Source organism: Terrapene carolina, unplaced genomic scaffold (assembly GCF_002925995.2).
Source record: "Terrapene carolina triunguis isolate 2854851 unplaced genomic scaffold, T_m_triunguis-2.0 Scaffold14479, whole genome shotgun sequence".
Lineage (NCBI taxonomy): Eukaryota > Metazoa > Chordata > Testudines > Emydidae > Terrapene > Terrapene triunguis.
Genome location: NW_020678830.1, coordinates 1 through 9,390, shown reverse-complemented (window position 1 = coordinate 9,390; position 9,390 = coordinate 1). Strand labels below are relative to the sequence as shown.

The 9,390-nt window shown below is 42.9% G+C and overlaps 1 protein-coding gene across 1 annotated transcript; it reads left to right on the top strand.

The window, feature by feature from the left end:
- The first annotated feature begins 5,666 nt into the window (after positions 1-5,666).
- Positions 5,667-6,584, top strand: LOC113408439 (olfactory receptor 1G1-like). Its single transcript, XM_026661679.1, has one exon. It carries the CDS (start codon positions 5,667-5,669, stop codon positions 6,582-6,584), a length of 918 nt encoding a protein of 305 aa, XP_026517464.1.
- Positions 6,585-9,390: the final 2,806 nt, after the last annotated feature.

Genomic DNA, 9,390 nt, shown 5'->3' with positions numbered 1-9,390 from the left:
TAGAATAGAATAGAATAGAATAGAATAGAATAGAGATCTAATCTGTTAGGTTCTGACTGGCCAAGTCATTGTGGGTAGAGTTGGCTGAATAATGGACTTTTTTTGGTTCACTGGCTATTTAAAAAGAATTTAAACTAATGTTTAGTTTCAGGTCAAATTGAAAATAACATTTTTAAAACAATTTTTAGTGATTAAAAAGTCAAAGAAATTTTGACGTTGAAATGAGCCAATGCATTGGTAATGTCAAGGCAAAGTGTTTCATTCTGTATCACCCTGAAAAAAATTGTTTAGACTTTCAGACAGTTTTCAAAAAGCCAAGTAAAGATTCCCAAAGCCACAGAAGGTGAACACCATGATGGTAGTGGTAGGGTGCTCCCTCATGAGCCTTACCCAGTGGTCAGGGCATTCACCAAAGATGTAAGAAACCTGGATTCATTCACCGCAGCTGCCATCTGATGAGGATAAAGAAATTGAATGTTGGTCTCCTCCATTACAGGAAAACATCCCTGACATTGGACTATGGGATAGTCTGGGTTGAGTTCTTCTCAGTCTCTCCTGTTGAAGATGTTCAACTTTTAAATAAATAATTAAACAGTCAATAGAGAAGGAACTTGAGCTTGGGTCTCCGACATCTCAGGTGACCCCCTGGCCGACACGCAGTAGAGCAATAGTCACTATCACCCAGGCCGAAGACTATACTTTGCAATTCATAGTGGCAATTCAGTCTTTCATGATGACGCTGGATAGTCATTGGGCAAGGGAAAGAGCGTGAGGTGTCCTTATAGCTCTCTGCCCATCTTAAACCCTGGGCATCCTCTTACCTTTCAACCTCTGCCCTCGGTGACCCCCTACAACCACGTGCCTTTTAGACTCTGCCTTCAGTGACCACTGTGCAGTCATGTACCCTTCATATCCTGTCCTCGCTGACCCCAGTGCGGCCCCTCCCCTTCACTCTCTGTCCCCACTCACCTCTGTTGAATGCCATTCCTTTTATTTTGTATATTCCTGTTGACTTCATTCATTATATATAGGTGTAACTGATCTGAAATTCATTGAGAATATTATTAAAAAAAATTACTGTCAGAACTAGCTTTTCACTCTTCTGTCAAAGTACTGTTGGTTCAGGAGATCTTACAGGACTATAGAGAGTTGTAGTTTATTTCTGGATCTGAAAATCCAATTCTGATACACAGGTAGTATAGATCTGTTCAGGAAGAAGTACCCATTTTTATTGAAATATTTTTCAGTGTAGAAGAGCCTCATTAGTACTTAAACTTTAGAAATATAGCACTCGTTGGGAAAGAAAAAAGAATCACAATATTTTTGAATATTTACAAAAATATTTCTATTTTCAAATTTTTGAAAGGAACTTTTTTTCTCTTGTAGGAAAATTTCATAAATGTTTTTTTCTTTTTATCTAATTTTTTTTCTTAGGGAGAAAAAAGGAGTAAGTCTGAAAAAAACAAAATCTAAATCTATTTAGGAAAGTTACATGTTCTTTTATTTTTCTTGAAATTTAAGATCTGGAAAATGTGCTAAGGGATTTTTTAGAAGATGTTATTTATCTATTATCAATAAAAAAGCCAGTTTAGAAAGCAATCTTTGCAACCTCTATCTATAATTGCATTTTTTATCCTCATTAATTGAAATCATTCATAGGATAATTTTGACTAGCGATTCTCAGTGCCAAAGCCCCAACTGATGGAATCCCTGTAGTAAGATGCAACCACTTCTGCCAGCTGGGGAACTGGCCCATTTACACTCAGGGAGACAGTCTGATTTACACTGATTGTTTTTTTTTCACTTATATGGAGGTGTCACCCTGGCTCACAACCATAAGTGCCTGCCTCAGGGCAGGCTGTCAAAAACAGAGTGGACACCCCACACTGGTGGTATGCTCTATTATTAGATTTCACCAAGCCAGTAACAAATGTGAACTCCTGGCTATGAAGTTTAAGACATAAATCCAAATGAAATGAGCCAGACAAGGTAGGTGAGCTAATATCTGTTATTGGATGACTTTCTGTTGGTAAAAGAGACAAGCTTTTGAGCCCCATAGAGTTTCTTTCCTTCACCAACAGAAGTTGGTCCAATAAAAGATATTACCTCACCCACCTTGTCTCTCTCATATCCCGGGACAAACATGGCTACAACACTGCAAACACCCAAAAGAAAGCAAAAGTTTCATTTTAGTTTGAAATTTTCTGATGCAACATCACAAATTTTCATCAAAAAAGCCATTTTCCCATCAAATGTTTTGATTCCATCAAAACCTCTTTTTTGACAGTGAGCAGGGCAGAAATGAAATCCATCTCCCAGCAGACTCAACTTTTTTTTCTGTGAAAACTTTTGACAGAAGAAAAAGTTGAGGCTGTGGGGAGATGGATTTCATTTCTGCCCTGCTGTGGATGTCCTCTGTGACCATGGGTCACTCAACCCCCACACCCCGCATTCTGGGATTTTCAAGAGAGAGGAAAATAGGTGTCCAATTCCCATAGAACTTCACTGGGAGTTTGATGACTGAGCCCCCCTGGATCCTTTGAATATCCCAGCCTCCCTGCTTCGGTTCCTCATCTCTGAAATAGGGTAACATAATTTCCCTACTTTGCAGGAGTGTGGTGAGGTTAAATGCTTTAAGGATCGTGAGGTGCTCAAGTACAATCGTGACAGGTGTGGTATCAGTATTTATGCAGAGAGCTTGGAGGAAAGGCAATGCAGATGCCCCCCATGACACATTAGGTTTTGCTACACCTCAATCTGTGTGACGGAAGCTGATTTTAAAGGGTTATGGATCTTAGGGCTAGATTCACAATGGACTTTGGCTTTTAGACACTTAAAAATCACTCAACATAGTTGAAGATGCTCGGTATGAAGTGTAAACCTACCATGGAAATCTGGGCTCCTCATTTGGACAGAGCCTTGCATTTCCCTTCTGTGATGTGTGTCCTGATCTTCACTAAGATGATGGTGTAGGAAATAAGCAGAACAATTAATACTATTATGAGCAGCACTCCACCATTGAAGACCATCTGCAGTTCTACCATGTGGGTGTCAGTGCAGGCCAGTTTGATGACATGTGGGACATCACAGTAGAAATTGTCCAGGACATTTGGACCACAGAACAGTAGCTGGAGGAGCAGTCAAAGCTGAACAGCAGAGTGAGCCAATCCACCCAGCCATGCCAGCACCACTAGTCCCATTCACACATCCTGGTTCATGATACTCAAGTACCGCAGTGGTTTATAGATGGCCACATACCGATCGATCACCATTCCCACAAAACAAATTAAGTGGTAGAAGAACATCTGGAGGATGCACTCACTGAACAAGATGGTTTTACACTGGGAAAGGAGACTTGCATATTTGGAGCATTTACTGATAATTCACTGACATCCAGGAAAGCCAAGTTCAGGAAGTACATGGGGGTATGGAGTCGGTGGTTGGTGATCACGGTGATGATGATGAAGATTCCCAGCCAGGTGTTCACGTAAACTATGAGGAAAACCACAAAGAGGAAGTGCTGCAACTCAGGATTCTGGGTGAGGCCCAAGAGGACAAATTCTGTCACTGAGGTGGTTAGGTTCTGCTCTTCCATTTTGTGTTCTTAAAAATCTACCAGGAAAAAAACAGAAATTTACTGATATTAAATCAATGTTAACTCCACCTTCACAAAGACATTGGATTTGGAAATTTCTTTAGTTTTCTAAATTCAACATTGTGTTCTCAGTTCTGCTGCAGGGAAACCCTGCTTCAGCCGACCCTAGGAACTCCACCACTGAGGAGCTGCAACCATGGGGTGCTTGTGAGAGAAGAGGAGTGGTCTGCTCACCAAAAGAGGCCCTTGCTAGTCACAGTCTGCATTCATCTACATGCAGCCTGGATGGTGCAGTCTTCCAAAGGTCCATAGAGTCCTCTTGGGGCCTAGAGATTCTGGGATGGGAAGGATGTGGGTTGCAGGCGTACATATAGCCAGAGATTCTCAGAGTCCAGGGGTTGTCAACAAGGGGCTGCTAGGAGGTCACGATGACTAAACCTACCTACCGACATTGCTGAATGGGAGGGAGATCCCAGTTAGATCCTTGCTAGAAGGGAGGGGAATTGGAATGGAAAAGCTTGAGAACCACAGATTTCATGGATTTGGATTCTTGGACTGGCTATCAGAGATGTGTAGCACCTGTAACCCCCATGAACACAGTGAGGAACATTGTCCCTCTGTAGTGGCTCATCCACTGAAGAGGGTGACTCTGACTGACTGATCAGGGAGGAGTCGGTGCTAAGTACCTCTGGAACCAATTTGCTGTAGTTTGGTGCCTACAGATTCTGGTACTTACATTTAAGCACCAGCACTGGAAAACTGACCACATAAAGATTTCCATCCATGCACTCAAACTGAGATGTTCACTGCCACTGAGTGATTATCAGTGGTTCACAGTCATGCTGGAAGGGCATAACGAGTGGGGTCCCACAGGGATCATTTCTGTGACCGGTTCTGTTCAATATCTTCATCAATAATTTAGATAATGGCATAGAGAGTACATTTAAAAACTTTGCAGACGATACCAAACTGGGAGGGGTTGCAAGTGCTTTGGAGAATAGGATTATAATTCAAAATGATCTGGACAAACTGGAGAAATGGTCTGAAGTAAATAGTATAAAATTCAATAAGGACAAATGCAAAGTACTCCATGTAGGAAGGAACAATCAGCTGCACACATAGAAAATGGGAAAGGACTGCCTAGGAAGGAGTACTGCGGAAAGGGATCTGGAGGTCATAGTGGATCACAAGCTAAATATGAGTCAACAGTGTAACGCTGTTTCAAAAGAAGCAAACATAAATCTGGGATGTATTAGCAGGAGTGTAATAAGCAAGACACGAGAATTAATTCTTCCACTCTACTCCACATTGATTAGGCCTCAAGTGGAGTACTGTGTCCAATTCTGGGTGCCACATTTCAGGAAAGATGTGGACAAATTGGAGAAAGTCCAGAGAAGAGCAACAAAAATGATGAAAGGTCTAGAAAACATGACCTATGAGGGAAGATTGAAAAAAAATTGGATTTGTTTAGTCTGGAGAAGAGAAGATTGAGAGGGGACATGACAACAGTGTTCAAGTACATAAAAAGTTGTTACAAGGAGGAGGGAGAAGAATTGTTCTTCTTAACCTATGATGATAGGAAAAGAAGCAATGGGCTTAAACTGCAGCAAGGGCGATTTTCCTTGGACATTATGAAAAACTTCTTGTCAGCATGGTTAAGCACTGGAATAAATTACCTAGGGAGGTTGTGGAATCTTCATCATTGGAGACTTTTAAGAGCAGGTTAGACAAACACCTGTCAGGGATATTCTAGATAATACTTAGTCCTGCCATGAGTGCAGGGGACTGGACTAAATGACCTCTCAAGGTCCCTTCCAGTTCTACGATTCTATGATTAGAGTTTTGACAGTTGTTGTCGTAGAAGCTGCTGTTGAAGTTCGATCCCATTTCATCTCGGGTGGGGTTTGGGATTCAGTTGGAGTAGGTGTTATTGTTATTGTAGGTCGTTGTGACAGCTTAAAAACTTTCATATGCTTTTTACAGTTGAGCTCACAAAGAGGGTTAATTTGTTGACCCACTTATCACACCTCTGCCCTTCCTCTGATTGTAGGAGATGGACCTCCTGGAGCCGATGAAGGGGGAGAACAGCACCTCGGTGACCAAATTCATCCTCCTAGGTCTCTCCAGCAACCTGCAGGAGCAGCTCACCCTCTTTGGGGTCTTCACAGCCATCTACCTGGTGGCCCTGATGGGCAACATGCTCATCTTACCACTGATCAGCCTGGACTCCAGGCTCCACACACTCATGTACTTCCTCCTGGGCAACTTCTCAGTGGTGGACATTGGCTCTACCAGTTCCACCATGCCCAAGATGTTGGCCAATTACCTGTCACAGGACAAGTCCATCTCATGGGCTTTCTGCCTCTTTCAGATGTTCTTCTTCATCTCCTTCGGGGGGATCGAGTGCCTGCTGCTGGGGGTCATGGCCTATAACCGCTATGTTGCCATCTGTCACCATCTGCACTACGACATGTTCATGAGCCGGCGGGCATGCACCCTGCTGGCTGCAGCAGCCTGGGTCATGGGCTTGACCAACTCGGCTATGCACTCATCCCTGATGTCCATCCTGTCCTTCTGCCGGGGCAACATCCTCCGCCACTTCTTCTGTGACATCCTCCCACTCTTTCAGCTCTCCTGCTCCAATACCTGGGCCAACCAGGCTATCACCTTCGCCTTGAGTGGTGCCGTGATCCTGGACTCCTTGCTGGGGACCCTGGTGTCCTACGTGTACATTGTGCTGGCCGTCCTCAGGATCCGCACAAGGGAAGGGCACCTCAAGGCCTTCTCCACCTGCACCTCCCACCTGGTCATGGTCAGCCTCTACTTTGGCATCGTTATCTTCACCTACATTCACCTCAACTCCACCTACCCACAGCATCAGGACTGGGCACAGCCCATGCTCTATGGCATCGTCACCCCCATGCTCAACCCGATTATCTACACTGAGGAAGAAGGAGGTGAAAGGGGCACTCCGAAAAGCCCTGGCTAGGAGCTAGGCAGGTGAAGGGAAGTTGCAGTTGCTTGGGAGCCAGGACTCCTGGATTCTATGTCTGGCTCTGGGAGTGGAGCGGGGCCTAGCAGGTTAGATTGGGGGGCCTGGAAGTCAGGACTCCTGGGTACTATTCCAGCTCTGGGAGGGGTGTGGAATCTAATGGGTAAAGCATGGAGATGTGAGAGTCAGGATTCCTTAGTTCCACACCCAGTTGAGGGAAAAACTCTATGTTTGTGTTTATATACAAGGGATTTTTATTCTAGTTGCCAAAGCTGAAAGGTTTTTTTCTGTTTTTGTCTGACTATTTTCCAGTTTTCAGTTGTTGAAATTTGTAGCTGGAAAACCTCAGTCCAAGATGCTTGCCAAGGATCCCAGAGTGGTATATCCATAGTTTATGTGTATCATCTCCTGTTATGAAGCTGATTTGCTAACTGCAGAAATCTCAGAACTGGTTGAAAAATACCAATTATTTTCACAGGAAATAAATAAATAAATAAATAAATAAAAACTTTGTTTTGTAAAAAAAAAAAAATTCCACAAGAATTTTTTGGGGTTTTTTGTTTGGTTTGGTTTTTGCAACAAAAACCAAACCCTCCAAAATCATTTTTTTCAAAAACAGCTCTTTGTAACAATATTATGTTATAATAAAAATATCCAATGGTTCATAAAAAACTTCAGTTTCAAAAAGCATTTTGGGACAAATGTTTCAGATTTTGGTAAAAGCATTTGCTGTTGGGTAAAAATTTTGGTTAAAAACCTTTTACAATAAAAAAAATGTTGTTTTTGAAAACAGAATTGTTTAAACAGACATTTTTTCCAAAAATTGAAAAATGTTAAGTTTCTGAGGTTTCGATTGAAAACTGGAAATTGTCAACAAAAATGTCATTTTCCTGGAAACATTTCTGATTTGGTGAAAAAAACCCTTGTTCCTTGGAAAAATGGTTGGGTGAAATAATTTTTACCCTCAGCATGGATAGCACATCCAGAGAGGACTTAATGACTAATAACTATGGGTAGCTGATAATTGAGAATCAATTATTTAATCATTTTTTATTTATTATTGGTATTGCTGGAGCCCTGTGAACCAGAGTCATGGACCAGAGCCCTATTGTGCTAGGTGCTGTACAGACAGAATTAAAAGAAGGTTCCTGCCCCAAACAGCTGATTGTCTGTCCCATCCAATGCCCATAATGACTCTCTGGGTGGACGTATTGCAAGGTTACTGTGACTGTAACTCTGGGGAGTGTTTGCCAATGGGCACTTGTACATCAGTGACCGGTTAGGTGTGTGACGTGGTCCCTGTGGCTATAGCAATATTCCCGGGGGAGAATCCTGGATGTGACTGCATTGGTTCATTTAGTGGGGGTGTTTTAGACCTGATGGTTGTATCCAATACTTCTAGGTCCTGGTCCTTTCTTAATGTCAACCTCCAGAACCGAATGTTATCATTTTAACATGCGGAGTTGGGCACAATGCAGGAACCATGGGAAAGGTTCCCTGGCCGACAATATGTCAGACTAAATGTGCTGAATACTCCTTTCTGGCCTTATAGTTTATGGGCCAGACCCACAGCTGGGGTGAATTGTCTGTAGCTCCATTGGAGTCAATGGCCCCAATCAGTAGCTAACGTGAATCACCTGTAGCTCCACTGGACTCAATTGGCCAGATCCCCAGCTGCTGTAAATCGGTATCACTCATTGGAGTCAGTGGGTCAGAATTAGGTCCCCCAGGATAATGGTGTTCCTAACTCCCTCATCCTCTTTTGACATGCCAAGTCATAATGAACCACAATCATTCTCCTTTTTATTCCAGCTTTGTGTCACCAGTTGCACCTGTCCAAATAGGTGTGTCCTGGTCCCACATTACAATTGTCCTCTTGAAGGTAAATCCGGTTGTAAGAGTTGACACTTGTCTTGTCTCACAGAAACCAGATTTGTTTTTCTTCCCGTGGTTCCTGTTTTATCTTCAAATTCCTTTTGGATGAATAAAACTCCAGTGAATCTTTTGAGCTGCTCATTAGGCAGCCAAACCATGGCAATCAGCACATGGAGACTGAGTTCTGTGCAACCTACCCTTTCTTGTCATTGCATTTACACTTTGTAGTTTAAAGCTCTTATCAAATAATCTGCCACACAAATCCCAAGATCTGACATCCTGACATCTCTTTCAGATGTGATAGAAAAGACAAAAAACAAATAGGAGTTAAACATTAGATGCAAATTAGGAGTCAAACAGCTGCATTCCAGGACCTGTGTAAACAGACTTGGAGCTTCATAGGTTTTAAGACTAGAAAGGACCTTTTGATTAGAGCCTCCTGTCTGACCTGTATATCACTGGCCATTAAATGGTATCTGGTTCCCCCTGTATTGAGCCAAATAACTTGTGTGTGGCTAAAGCATCTTCCCAAAGGGCCTCCAGTCTGGATTGGAAGATATCAAGTGATGGAGAGTTCCTTTGGGTATTTGTCCCAGTGGTTGATCACCCTCACTGGTAAACATTGATGCCTAATTTCTCATTTGACTGTCTGGCTTCAGCTTCCAGCCATTAGTTCTTGTTCTTCCTTTCTCTGCTAGATTAAAGAGCCCTTTAGTACCAGATATTTTCTCCCCAGGAAGGTACTTTTACTGTAACCAAGTCACCTCTCATCTGCCCTCCCGTACAGCGCAGGCCGGAGAATCCAACACATAGGGACAATGGCCATTGGCTCACCGCCCCTGGAGGAGGTAGTGCCAGCTAGCCATGGTCACATCACAGCTGAAAATACAGCAGGAATGCTCTCCCATCACCTTCAGGGCTCTGAGCA

Coding starts and splice junctions, on each gene's coding strand:
- LOC113408439 (XM_026661679.1), top strand. CDS start 5,667: ATGAAGGGGGAGAACAGCACCTCGGTGACCAAATTCATCCTCCTAGGT.